Source organism: Molossus molossus, unplaced genomic scaffold (assembly GCF_014108415.1).
Source record: "Molossus molossus isolate mMolMol1 unplaced genomic scaffold, mMolMol1.p scaffold_m16_p_17, whole genome shotgun sequence".
In the NCBI taxonomy this organism is placed as follows: domain Eukaryota; kingdom Metazoa; phylum Chordata; class Mammalia; order Chiroptera; family Molossidae; genus Molossus; species Molossus molossus.
The window spans coordinates 26566567-26581069 of NW_023425352.1; the positions used below are offsets into that span (position 1 = coordinate 26566567).

The 14503-nt window shown below is 51.8% G+C and overlaps 1 protein-coding gene across 1 annotated transcript in view; it reads left to right on the forward strand.

Annotated features, from left to right (window-relative positions):
- SLIT1 (slit guidance ligand 1) overlaps positions 1-14503 on the forward strand; it is a 160323-nt gene that overhangs the window by 131300 nt on the left and 14520 nt on the right. Inside the window, exons 23-28 of the mRNA XM_036264940.1 lie at positions 691-762; positions 2225-2296; positions 3101-3172; positions 11702-11865; positions 13767-13891; positions 14131-14228. Coding sequence (XP_036120833.1) covers positions 691-762; positions 2225-2296; positions 3101-3172; positions 11702-11865; positions 13767-13891; positions 14131-14228 — 603 coding nt within the window. The remainder of the gene's footprint in view (positions 1-690; positions 763-2224; positions 2297-3100; positions 3173-11701; positions 11866-13766; positions 13892-14130; positions 14229-14503) is intronic.

Here is a 14503-nt window from a genome sequence, read left to right on the forward strand (position 1 = left end):
TACTACCTGCTTTTCTGTTCTTTTCACCTCGTGAAAAAAATACAAAGTAAGCCTCCAAATAAGTTAGCTCCTCTTAGCCTTCCAGCCTAATTAACACCTCACTTCAACTGTCTTTATCTGCTCATTGGTCAGATTCTACCAAAGCAGAAGTGCAGAGAACACCCCATCTCAGCGTGGCGGGGAGCGGCGCCACTCAGGGTGCGGTCTGTGGACACTGGTCGCCTGAGAACTGCTTGTGATAGGTCCGCAGTCAGATAAGGCACTTGCACCAGAATGCAAACCACGCTTTGCTTCCTCCATTGAGGAAGTCATGCTGTGGGGAAAGTGTCAGCTACAGTCAGTTATGTTTCGTGCCACAAGGACCGCATTTTGGCACATGCTCCTTGTGGTCTGGACGTTCAGGTCAAGGCTGATCGCTTGGAGCAGCACCGCCTTGCAGAATTCTGGAACTCCAGTTTGCCTGTCTTTGCTAATAATGTAACAAATGTGTTTTGACTGTTCCAACGTGGGGGAGGGGGGGTGTGGAGCGATTTAGTGGCTGGTGATAGTGCCAAGGAGAAAGACAGCCTTTCTTTGGTCTGCTGTGAGGCTGCTCCACTTGGGGCTCAGACACACTTGAGCAGGAAAGGGGACTAATGTCGGGCCACTTCTCACTATGAAATGTCTGTCGGGGGCTCTTGTCTTTTCCAGGGACCTAAGTAACAACAAGATCAGTTCCTTAAGCAATTCCTCCTTCACCAACATGAGCCAGCTGACCACTCTGTGAGTCCAGTGGGAGGGATGGGGGGAGGGCTCGAGCTATGGCCAACGAGACTGTCCCCAAGCCCTGGTCACTCACAATTGTCCATGCAGATGCCCTCACCTGCCAGGGGCTGTGCCAGGGCCTGCCAGCGAAAAACACTTTAAAAAACATTTTTTTTTTATTGTGAAATACAGCATATATATGGAAAAGTGAAAAAATATAAACATACAGTTTGACAAATAATCATAAAACTAGCATACACGTATAAATACTTGAGGCAAAGAGTTAGAACACAGCTAGCACTCCCTTAAGTAGCCCTGCCCCTTCCTAAGTACTATTATTTCTTCCTTCTCCTCTCACGGCAGCACTGACCCTGCCTTTTATGATGATCACGTCTTTGGTCTTTACAGTATTGCCGTCTACAAATTCATTTCTACACAATGAAGTTTAGTATTGCCCATTTTTAACCTTATACAAATTGCATTATACAGAATATATACTTTTATTTACCATGATGTTTGTGAGATCCACTTGTGTTGTGTGAAGCTGTGGTCTGTTCATTTTCACTGCTGTATAGTATTCCTTGTAGGAATACGGCATACTTTCCTTATCCATTCTACCGTTGATGCATATTTGGGTTGTTTTCAGATTGCACTATTGTGAACAGTGACCCTCTGAACATTTTTGTGCCCATAATTTAACAATTGCTTTAATTATATTCCAAGAAAGCGTTAACAAGCATCCCTAATATTTGCCTGGAGCTTAAGAGTGTATCTCATTTTGCAGATAATGTGCCAAACACTTCTGAACTTTCCCTTAGGTTCTACTGCAGCTGAACAGTAGAGCCAGGAAGGGCCCTGATCCAGCCAGGCCCCTGGAGAGCCCCCACCTGCACTGATCTGCCCCAGGTCTACTTACTAGTCAGCGGGTTCCCTTTCCAAGTCTTCATGAGCCTGTGTCTGAAGCTGCCGTGGTCTAGGGCTGTAGTTCTCAACCAGGGGTGACTCTGCCCTCCAGGGGACATTTGGCAATGTCGGAGACATTTTTGGTTGTCACAGCTGGAGGAGGGCAGGGAGAGCTACAGGCATGTCTTGGGTGGAGGCCAGGGGTGCTGCTAAACCTCCTACGGTGCACAGGACAGCCCCCAGACAAAGACTCATCAACAGTGCAGAGGCTGAAGAATCCTGATGGCCACGAGGAAAACAGCCCTCTCCTGTAATAGGAGCGGCTCCTTTCTCTAGTTATAAATAGCTTTATTGAGGTACAATGAGCACACAGTAAACTTCACATACTTAGCGTGTACGATTTGATACATGTTGACTTATGCTCACACCCATGGAAACACCACCACAATCAAGACAGAGACCACTTCCGTTCCCCCCAGAGGTTTCCTTGTGGCCCTCGATAACCCTCCTCGACCCTCCCAACGCCGCAGCCCCTGGCAGACACCAATCTGCCCCCCCACCTCCTTCCTCCCCGCAGGATCCTCAGCTACAACGCCCTCCAGTGCATCCCTCCGCTGGCCTTCCAGGGGCTGCGCTCCCTGCGCCTGCTGTAAGTCTCCTGCTCTTCATTCCTCCAGGGACATCTGCTCCGCTGAGGGTCCTGCCACCCACCCAGCGGGCAGAAATGTCCCTGCATCTGGGGGCCCCAGCAGGGCCAGCTGTGTCCAAAGGTGGGGGGCCAGTCCATTCTTATTTAAGCCCTGACAGAGTCAAGGAGTGAATGGGAAACCAACTGAGAAATGGGGGGTTGCTGTCTTCCCTAAGTTGTGTTTGCAGTGTGTGTATAGGGACAGGGAGGTGGCACCCAACATAAGGCAGCCTCGTATTTGAATATGAGTCTCCTGTTCAGACAGAGAACGTTGCAAGATTCACGACCCTTTTCTAAGAATTCCCACTGCGAGGTTTTTGCCCTGTGATCAAAGCCTTCTGTCACGCCTGTTATGACGGTCCTTGTGCATCCATGCACACGAATCCTCTGGCAGCCCCATCTGGGACAAGGTGACATTGTTCACCCCCAATTTATGGCCGTGTATTAACTTCCTTACCAAGAAAAAGCCTACCCCTCAGGCTCCTGGCTGAACGCATTCCATTTGGTCCGTAAACAGAAAAGGCACTTGAGTTATTTATGATGGAAAAAACAGAGTCCTCCAGGGGGGCTGGGGAGCAGGGTGGTGGAATTGGATCTTAGGGCTCCCTCCCCCTGCCTGGGGCCAGCAGGGCAGGGTCTGTCTGTGAGGGGGGGCTGTCTCCCTCACTGCGCCACGCCCCTCTCTACAGAGGGCAGCACTCACCCTCCACCAGTTCTTGAGGCTCTGTCTCCGGATGAGGCACCAACAGCCTCTTCTCTCCTCAGGTCCCTGCACGGCAACGACATCTCCACCCTCCCAGAGGGCATCTTCGCGGACGTGACCTCCCTGTCTCACCTGTAAGTACTCTAGCCCCAGTCTTGGGGCCTCTTTGGATTTAAACAGAACTTGGATTCCAAGAAAGACCCTACTCCTGAGACTATCCGAATGTGTTGCTTTTGCCCCGGAACTAATTTGGCTTGTGACCCTTCCAATGCTGCCATCGCAGACTCCTACACATTGTCGGGGTTTCATCAGTCGCAACAGTGGAATGTGAGAACAGGTCTTCACAAGCAGTGATGAAAGTAGTAGTGACCATTTATTGGTTGCCAGGCACTTTACCTGCATGAGCTATTCTTAAAAGACAGTGTACGCGATGCCTCAGAAAGCTGAGTGTAGAGTTACCATGTGATCCAGCAATTCCACTCCTAAGTGTGCACCGAAGGGAGCGGCAGCAGGGACCCAGATACTTGCGCACTCATAGCAGCATGCTCCACACAATTGCCCAAAAGCAAAAACAACCCAGGTGTCCATCAACAGATGAATGGACGAACAACGTGTGATGTATACATACAGTAGGATAGTATTCAGCCATAGAAAGAAGTTATGACATGTTCCAACATGGATGAACCTTGTAGACATGCGAAATGAAATAATGCAGACATTGCATGATCCCGTTGACATGAGGTCCCAGGACAGTCCAGTTCATAGCTACAGGAAGGAGAGGGGTGACTACCAGGTGTTGGGAGCAGGGGAAGGGGGAATTTTTGTTTAATGGGAACAGAGTTTCTGCTTTGGGTGACTAAAAAGTTTTGGAACCAGATAGTGGTGACAGTTGTATAACATTGTGAATGTAATTGATGCCACTGAATTGTACACTTAAAATGATCCAAATGGCAATTTTTTTGAGAGAGAGAGATTTGTTGTTTCACTTATTTATGTATTCATTGGTGATTCTTCCCCCTCCCCCCCCCGATAGATGGGAGGGAGGGAGAGAGAGAGAGAGAGAGAACATCAACGTGAGATGGACACATTGACTGGTTGTCTCCGCACGACCCCAACCACGGCTGGGGACAAACTGCAACCAAGGTACGTGCCCTTGCCCAGAATCGAACCCATGACTCTTTGGTCCGAGGTTTAATGCCCTAACCGCTGAGCCAAACTGGCCAGGGTGGTTGGTTGATTCTTGTATGTGCCTTGACTGGGGATTGAACCCAAAATCTTGGCATATCGGGACGACGCTCTAGCCAACTGAGCTACCCGGCCAGGGCTCCGAACGGCAGAGTTTATGTTACATGTATTTTACTACAAAAACAAAGTGAAGTGCAGGAGCAGTGGGCGAGTCCTGGAGGCGAGGCCGGCACAGAGCATGCTGTACTGGAGCCTCAACTGCTGCTTGAGGTGGCCTTCGGGCCAGATGGACCACGGCGGGGACCTGGGTGTCACTGCACCCTCTCGCTCTCTGTCCCACACCCAAGCGCCAGGCCTGAGGGGCAGGCACACCTTCTGGGGTCCCCAGCGTCTCTACTTAAGTTCATTCATTCTACAATCTCACTGGATTTTCTCAGTACTAAACTCACCTTTTCCACACTTTAGTCTCTGAAATCAGATTGTACCTCACAAGTGATTTCTTTTTAAAAATATATTTTTTTTATTGACTTTTTTTAGAGAGAGAAAATGGGAGAGAGAGATAGAACATCTATGTGAGAGAGGAACATTGATCGGCTGCCTCCTGCACACCTCCTTCTGGGGATTGAGCCTGAAACCTGGGCATGTGCCCTGACTGGGATTCGAACTGGGACCTCTCAGTCCCTGGGACAAGGCTCATCCACTGAGCCACACTGGCCGGGCATAATTTCTGTATTTAATAAGGTAATATTTCTCCACCCCTCCCGATCATTAGTGCATCTGACAGTCTTAGACTTGAGGAAATAAAATAATAACATGTCATTCATTGAGGGTCTGCTTGGGACAGATACTTAGCTACATGGTGTCTTGTTCACTTCATGAGCAGAGGAGAAGGGTTTTACGTTATGTGTCAGCTATACTCGTTTGACTGGCACCGCCTTGAGCCCACACCAGAGATTCCAGGGCCTCTGGGCTCCGTGGAAGAGTGCAGTGATTGATTAGTGATGTCTGCCACAGGAGGGGAATGGGAGGCAGGAATTACTATTTCCATTTTACAGTCCCAGGCACTGAAAAGTTCAGCAGCTTCTCTAGGTCATAAAGCCTTAGGAAATGACAGAGACAGGATCTGAACTTAGGTGTGTCTGATTCCAAAGCTCCTGATTTATTCTTAATTGCTTCAATAAATATGTCCTGAGTAACCCCAGTGAGTCAAGTGCTAAAGAATTTACATAAGGTTTCTGCCCTCCGTGACCATTTGGGATACTATAAAACAAGCTCAGAGGCAGCAGTGACCAACTCGGGGGAGCTCCGAGGAGCTTCGCAGAGGACATGCCACATCTGCTGCTGTTGGGAAGGGGCCAGGAGTTTGCCGTTTGGAGAAGATAGGGAAGGACATTCAGAAAGAGGGAACAGCATGTGCAAAGGTGTGGAGGCAAGAAAGTAAATGGCTTATTCAGGAATGCTGTGTTGTCCAGCATAGGGCATGGGGAGTTTGGTTGAGTGAGGAGTATGGGGTGGGAAGAGATGAATCCGGAAAGGGACATTGGGATTCCACTGTGAAGGGCCTTTGTGCCATGCTAAGGAGCTTGGACTTCGTCCTGCAGGTAGGGGGGGACGGTGGAAGAACCGAGGTGTAGGACACTGGAAAGCCGTGATGACGGGGAGGCTGGATAGGGTGGAGTGCAGCAGCGGGGAGCCTGGCTGGACAGGGTGGCTCCAGACACAGGCCAGGCAAGGACAGTGCCGTTCATCGCTCCCGATGAGCCCACTCACAGGGGCTTGTTTCCATCTCTGGTAAATTCTGGTTGTCAGCTCATTTCTTGGAGATGCTTCTCTCCAGAGAGAATCTGCGCTCGTCTCTGCTGGTGCCAGGGTCTGCGGCTCCTCCGGGCCCACGCAGCCTCCCTCGCGTACCCCTGGGCTGTGCCAAGCTTCTGCCTCAGTTGTCCACCTTGCCAGGCGAGGACGTCTCAGTCATCTGATCACCTTTCTGAGACGCCTGTGGACCCCCCCTTTTGTGCATCTTTCATGCTTGGTTTTAAATGTAAAGCTGCCCACCTTTCCTCTTTCCCCATGAAAAATAAATGATAGCTGAATACCTTCCGATCTTGTCTCCAGCTCAAAATCCAGAGGCTTTGTTCTTCAGATGGGAAGTGAACAAACCACATGTTTTGTACAAACAAACCCTCAAAGCTTCTAAAATACAACTTGAGCTCATACCTATCTATACATTCATATTTTCTTTAGGCGAACAGAGACATTAGGCCGGATCCAGTTGGTAAGAAATAAACCAGCTCTGGCGGGTGTGGCTCCGTTGGTTGGGCATCGTCCTGTGCACCAGGAGGCTCGTGTGATTCCCAGTGAAGGGCACACGCCTGGGTTGCGGGCTTGGTCCCCAGTGGGGGCCGTGCAGGAGGAAGCAGATTGATGTTGTACTCTCACATCGATATTTCTCTCTCTCCCTCTCCCTTTCTCTCTTTCTAAAAATCAAACTATTCTTCAAAAAAGAAAGAAAGAAACCAGTAAGTTAAGACCAGTTAAGCAATGAGTATAGAGCAGCTCATTGGCATTACTGATTGGATGTGTCTGTTAATTCCCTCTAAGCCCCATTTCTCTAGAAGACCACATCTACGTGAAAGAAATCTTTCGTTGTTATGAAGCAACCTCATGAGTACACTGTGCCCCTTATGCCCGGGGTTTCAAATGGAACGAGTCCGTAGCCTGGAAAGGCTGTGCTTGTGTTCAGGTGTGTGCACATGCAATCCTGATGGAATATGTGTGTACGGCACCGCGTGTCCATTGCCTCCTCTGCGTGGAAGAGTGGCAGCCATCCGTAAGGACTTCTTGAGCACTCACAAGGAGGCGAAGAATGTGAAAGGATGGCACAGCCTCACTGCGTTCACGCTGGGCTTCACAAAGGCCATGTGAGGTCTGAGGGAGGAACGTGCTCATGGCTGCATAATCAGTTGGGGTGCTCAAGAGTTAGCATCCGGTATTCCTGTTTCCCAGAGGTGCCCTCTGTTCCTACCGCGACTCTGGCCTGGGCTCTCCTCTTCACCAGCAGTGTGTAGGAGCAGTGTGCAGGGTGGGCCAAGGGTGTGTGGAGGATGAGGTCCGACAGATTTAAACCCCTTGAACTTGAGGTTGGAATCAGGACGGGTGGCGTTAGGTTCTTGTTCTGCCATCATCTTGGATCTCAGACGATTCATCCCTCTCTTCAGGCCTCTTTCCTCACCTGCACCGAGGTGTTCTAATGTCCACTGTGGTTCCAACACTCCATGAGCATTGTGAGCCCTCATCACTGCTCTGGGCTTCGATATTCTGCACATCTCTCTGCTTCTGTTTACTGTTTGTTGTTTATCCTCACCTGAGGATATTTTTTCCATTGATTTTTTTAGATAGAGTGGAAGAGAGGGAGGGAGAGAGAATCATTGATGTAAGAGAGATACATCAATTCGTTGCCTCCCACATGACCCTGGCCAGGGCCGGGGATCAAACCTGAAACCCAGGTATGTGCCCTTGACTGGAAATCAAACCCAGACCCTTTGGGCGGATGCTCTAACCACTGAGCAAACCCGGCCAGGGTGCTTCTGTTTACTTTTATATGCACTTTGCAGTTAGCTCATCTTTCATCCACTTGTCTGTCCATCTGTCCATTAGCGAATATTTACTCTGTGTCAGGTCCTGTGTTAAGGTTCCCCAACATCATTCTTCATTTCTGTATTCTGGCGTTTTGTTGCCTCTAATCTGCTGCATGCCGGAAATTTAGATTTCTGAATTCATTAAGAATTTGGTATGAAAAGTAAATATGGAATGATTAAATAATGCCCATATGACAGAATAGCGAGTAGTTGATTATAAATATGACACTGTAATTTAGTTTTTAAGGAAAATATAGAATAAAGAAGATGATACACTCTAATTTCAAAGATGTACATATATAAACACAAGAACTGGAAGGGAATGCATGATAATTAAATTAGTTACATTTATGGGAAGATAGATGATTCTTTTCTTTCTGAATTTGCTTGCAGACTGAGGTCTGTGCATTTTGCATGCCTTGAGGTAGGCATGCACTGAGCAAATGTTTGCCGCTGCCTGCTGGTGCCAGGCACGGCAGCCCGGGGCCAGGAGCAGGAGCTGCCGGTGCACACACATGGAGCGCCTGGGGGAGCATGGGCTCAGGCTACGCTCAGCTCTGCAGCTGGTGCCTCTGCGAAACAGCCCCAGGGAGGCTATTTTGGTCCCAGTTACGTGAATAGAAGCCCGGCAGGGTCTTGGCACGAACGCATTTAATATCTACTGTTTCAACTATTTTCAAGTTATGCCAAAGATCAACAACACAGGGTTGTTTGTGTGTTTGTTGGGGACGAAATCCACAGTCCATGTGGACTGACGAGCAGCCCGGCTGCTGTCCCCACCGCTGCGGGTCCGCCGGGCTGTGGCTCTCCACTCCCCACTGAGTTCACAGGAGTTTTTGTTGGAAAAGGCGGTCCCAGGTGAAAGCGAACCACTCGTGCTACTACATTAGCCTCCAGAACCCAGCTGCTGGAGAAATTAAAGCTTGAAACGTTGAATTTGAGTGTGGCTCGAGGTCAGTTCTGTGGGGAAACAAGGAACGCGTGTGTCGGTCGAGCCAGAATTATAGAGTTTTGAATAGCTTTATATTGACTGTGATAGTTCTTCTTCTTTATTATTCTTTTTATATTAAGAGTTGGAAAGGGACACTTACATCTGTGGTGCAACTTTGCTGTCATTCCTGGGGAGCATATGTGGGAGTCGGGACGATCCCACGACATGTGGGGGCGTCCACGCTCCCAGCGGCCTCAGATTTAGTCTTTGTAGCATTTTCTGGAAATGAGCTACAGGACTGAAAGAAGAAGCCATTCATGATAAACTTGAAACTCGTGGCTCATTACCAGACCACACTCCCACCGCGAACTACAAAACAAAAATCTTTTAAAATAAACTCTCTCTGTTGTGAATAACACAATTACATTTCTCTGTACTGCTTATGTTAAACAGATTAATCGGGTGAATGTAAACATCTTAAATACATCAGAAATTTTCTACTCCTGTTATTTAAAAAAGTCTTTTTTTGTTTGTTTGTTTTGTAAAACACCCCGGAGCTTCAGAAAATCAGTGTCTTAGCTTCCTCTGCCTCTGAGAAGCCCTGGTTCTGTTCAGGGGGAAGAGGGAAGTGTCTCCTGTCCCATTAGCCAGGATGGATGCTGTCAGCACATCAGGACAGGAAAAAATTAAATACACGTCGAGGTTGGACTGGCTTTCTTTTCCAAGCTGCATTATTCCCTGGGCGCCCATTTCGGGTTATATGTACTTGCCTTTTCCCCTCTCCACATTGCAGGCTCTTTACGAGTCCTCAAGTGAGCCCCAGAGATGTAAGCGAGCCGCTCCAGGTCGCCGGGGCAGCGAGCAGCCGCTCTGGGGCCGGAGTCCACGTCTTGTTCAGCCTGCTTTTGAAGACGCACAGTCATCAGACGTGCTGTTTGGGGGATTCCTGCCAAGAGTCGCTGCTGCTTTCGTCAGACAGCACACGTCTCGGGGGGAAGCACCTCCTCTGTGTTGCCCAGAAGCAGGTGGAGACGGCAGTGCATATCTGTGGGCACTTAGTATGTGCTCGCTCTCGTTAACCTCACACAGCCCCATATTTTCAAAGTAATGTTGATATCAGTGAATGTCAGGTATGAAGCTCCGGTTTTTATCTATTTGCTGGTTCAAAGAAATCTGGCTCCTTCATGTCCCCAAATGCATGTCTTTTTTTTTTTATCCTCACCCGAGGACATTTTTCCATTTTTTGTTCAGATAGAGCGGGAGGGAGAGAGAGGAAGGGAGAGAGAGACAGAAACATCGACGTGAAGGGACACATCGAGTGGCTGCCACCCACACGACCAACCAGGGCTGGGGACAAACTGCAACCGAGGTACATGCCCTTAGCGGGAACCGAACCCGGGTCTCTCTGTAACGCAGGCCGACGCTCCAACCGCTGAACCAAACCGGCCAGGGCCAAATGCATGTCTTGCTCATCTCTTAGTCTCACTGGGGTTCAGTGAGAAGATTAGGAGCTTGCCCACCAGCGTGGTCCAACATGAAGAGGTTGGCGTGTACCGTGTTGGGCGGGGATGAGGCAGCAGGCGCTGGCCTTGCATTGCTGGTGTGTGTAAGTCCACGTGACAGATTCTGGGACAGCTGGTAACTTTCTCTTACATGCACTTCCTCTGCGAGCCGAGCCCTACTTTCAGGCGTCTGTTCTAGAGAATCGCTCCCTTTACAAACAGGCACATACAAGAGTGTTGACTGCCATTGGGAACGACCAGAAGGTCTGGCCACGGGGAAATGGCTCAGTAAGCTATGAGGCATCCATTCTGTGGGATGCTGGGAAGCAGTTTGACAGGATGCGGTGGATTCATGTACGCCGACCTGGAAAGATCTCCAAGACATGCTGTTTGGTGACCAGAAGCAAGCTGCTCAGCAGTGATGTCTAGTGGGTGGATATAATTTGTGACATAATGTGTGTAAGTGTGGGGAAGGACTGGAAGGCTCCATGCTCACGCGTGGTGGCCACGTGTCCTGTGGTTGGCAGGACAGTGGGTGTAGACGTTTTTGTAATGTTGATACATGGCGGTTTATTGAAGTGCGTCTCACCCTGATGAACAGTCTTCCCATGACACACAGTGCTGAGATCAGTACCGTTTGTGCAGGTGGATCTGGGAGAAACGCTATTCCTGGGCCAAAAGGCAGCTGCACTGGTAATTTGATCACAATGTTCCCCTCACTGCTGTTATTCTATCAGTGGCATCGGAATGTGCCTTTAGAAACATCGAGGTAAAATTCCTGTGATATAAAATTGGCCATTTTAGTGTGTACAGTTCAGTGGACTTACTACTTTCACGACGCTGTGGGAGGCGGGGACTCTGGTCTGCAATGTTTGAACGAGGTTTACAATGAGGACGCATTCGTGTGCTCCTTGTTTGGGTAAAAATGAGAGGGAAATGAAGGGTATGGGCTTCAGAGTCGGAGGCTCCGGGGCTGGATCCAAGGGCGGCCCCTCGCGAGTCGTGGGACCCAGGAGGCTCAGTTCCCACACCTCTAGATGGAGAGAAAGCCTCACGGTGGAGCTAGAGGGAGGATAGATGCACTACCGTGGGCAGAGCAGCCCGATTTCACTGCCGTGGTAGCTGTGGGTTCCTTTCTCCCCTGCGCACCCTGGAGGCAATCCATTCATAGGCTCCGGCCTCCCAGCACAGTTCAAATCCCGTCTCCCCCTCTCTCTGTGCAGTCTTAGGCAGGGGCCTCCACTCTTTGCTCCTCAGTTTCAACATGTAAAATGGGGGTAGAGTGGGGTGAGGCTTCAGAAAGGCATGTGAAGGACTCGAAACTGCTGGTCTATAGCACCCTAGGTGCCCGGTGACGGAGGAGCCCACGAAGCTGTAATGCCTGCTTCTCTCTGCTCTCTGACCCAGGGCCATTGGTGCCAACCCCCTGTACTGTGACTGCCACCTCCGCTGGCTGTCCGGCTGGGTGAAGACAGGCTACAAGGAACCGGGCATTGCCCGCTGCGCTGGGCCCCCAGACATGGAGGGCAAGCTGCTCCTCACCACGCCTGCCAAGAAGTTTGAATGCCAAGGTGAGCCGCGGAGCACGAGGAAGGGGTGGAGGGCACAGGGTTGCATCCCCACCTCCCGCTGCTGGTGGCCCACAGGACCTGCTTCACCCTGGCTGGGCCTCCCGGAGGTGCCCGTGGTGCCCGGCTGGGCGGAGGGTCAGGTGGCAGGAAGGAGGCACCTGCAGCTTGTTAGCATGGCTGCCTTCTAGTCCTGACAGGACAACGAATGGAAAACGCCAGGCAGGAAATCTCAGGCTGTTAGGACTTTAATCCCTCCATGGGGTTATGCAAGGAAAGTAAAAATAGCAACAGCATTTCTGGGAGAGTCAAGCCTCTCAGCACTGTGAGCACCCGGGCCTCCCTTTGGTAGGAACTGTGCTCAGCAAGTAGCTTACACCCCTGAGCCGCTGCGCTCTGCTGCCACTCATGACGTTTGGATCAGAGGCTCCTCTGGCGTGGCTTTGCTCGGAAGGCACTCACCCAGGGACTGATTGACCCTCTGACAGCCCAGTGCCTGGGAGCCCCGCTGAGCAGAGGGAAGTGCCCCAGGCCCAGCTTTGCAAGCTAGGGGACATGGGGGTGGGTGGGGGAGCACACCAGAGGCCCGTGGGGCATGGCCCCTGCACTCTGCAAGCTCACAGACCATCAGAAGTGAGACTGACAGCCATAGGTTATGAGGAGGCCGGGGCCGCTGTGTGCAGGGTGCTGTCGCCGGGCTCAGCTCCGAGGGGCCCCATCCGTGGCCTAGCTGTTGGCTGTTGGGAGTAGGCCAACTTACATTGAAACATTTGCTCAGGATTTATTTAATTAGGTGGTGTTGGTACTGTTGAGAAGTTTCTTAAAACTTTTTATTGAAATATAACACAAACAACAACAGTACAGCTATCATAAGTGAAAGGCTCACTGAATTTTCTTTCTTTTGTTTTTTATCCTCACCGAGGATAATTTTCTATTTATCTTCAGATAGAGTAGGAGGGAAGGAGAGAGAGGGAGGGAGAGAGAGAGACACACCAACTGGTTGCCTCCTGCACGACCCCGGCCAGGGCCGGGGTTGAACTGCAACTGAAGTACGTGCCCTTGGCCGGAATAGAACCCGCAACTCTCTGGTCTGCGGGCCGACGCTCTAACCACTGAGCCAAACCGGCCAGGGCTCACTGGATTTCCCCAAACCGAGCGCGCACACGTGACCAGCACCCAGATCAAGGAGCGGATCCCATGTACCCGAGAAGTCCCGCACACTTCTCCCCGTTGTCCCTGCACAGTGTGTCTGTTCTGTTCATGCTCATACCTTTGGGCAGAACTGGGATCTCCCACTTCCGGAAGGGGTCTCAGGTGGAGAGCTGAGTTAGCTGGCTGCTCTCACTGTTTATCCTTGTGAGGTCCTGATGCCCCCATAGGGGCTCCTCCTTCCCCGGCAAGGTCAGGAAGGGCGGCCAGTGAGTCTGGCAGGGGCTGGAGAGGTGGTGGGAAGGGCTCCTTCCTCCTTTGGCGTTGGAGAGAAACAGCTTCAAGGCACAGGGCCCTTTTCCTGTCTCCTCCCTGCAGAGGTGGCCACCCTGCGGTGAGCAGGCGACAGGGCTGGGAGGATTTGCCTCAGAAGGTGTAGGGGACCAGGAGAGGATCTGACCTCCTTGGCAGCACTGGTGCTCTGGCCTGCCACCCCGCCCCGCCCCCGTGAGGGCTGCCAGCCCATGGAGCACTGCCTGCGGATCAGCTTACTGAGGGCAGGGGCTGTTCCTAACCCATCTGCAGAGGGGTCGAAGGCCAGAGAGGGGACCGAAAGGAGGATGAGCATGGCTTCCAGGAAACGGCCGACATTTCCTTGCCGAGAGGGCTGCCCACCCCCGTCTCCGAAGGGCTGGGAGACGGGAGGTGGTGCCTGGCCCCCTCTTCCTTGGACTAACCCCGTCCCCTTGCCTCAGGTCCCCCCACTCTGGCTGTCCAGGCCAAGTGTGAGCCCTGCTTGTCCAGCCCATGCCAGAACCAGGGCAGCTGCCACAATGACCCCCTCGAAGCGTACAGGTGTGCCTGCTCCAGGGGCTACAAGGTGAGTGGGGCCGAGACGGAGGGAGCTGCCCGGGTGCCACAGGCAGGGCTGGGTCTGTCTTGTTCCCCACTCTGCCCGCAGTGCCCCAGAGCGGTCCTGGCCCAGAGCCGGTGCTTGAGGGGATGAAGGAACAAGGAGCACCGGGGACAGGCAGGCGGCGCTGCAGAGGGGCTGGCTGTCTCCAGGCTCACACTGGCCCCTGGGTCTCCTGGGGTCCCCACCACTGACTTTCTCCCCAGGGCCGAGACTGTGAGGTGTCCCTGGACGGCTGTTCTAGTGGCCCCTGTGAAAACGGCGGGACCTGCCGTGCACAGGAGGGCGAGGATGCTGGCTTCATGTGAGTGGCTTGGAGGGGCGGAAACCTAGTGGATGGAGAGCTGGTGAGGTCGAGCACCCAGCTCCGGTGCCCTCCAAATGGAGTGGCCAGCTCCCCTCCCTGCTGTGGGAGGAGATAGAGGGTGGGCTCAGAGGGCAAAGACTCACTGAAAACCTCTCTGCAGCCGGCAGGCCGTGGCTGCCCCAACGCAGTCAGAGCAGAGCAGTGGGAGCCCGGCTGGGCTGGGCCGGGGGCTGAGCGCCCACTCCTGCTCCAGCCTGCTGTCGGGTGAGGTA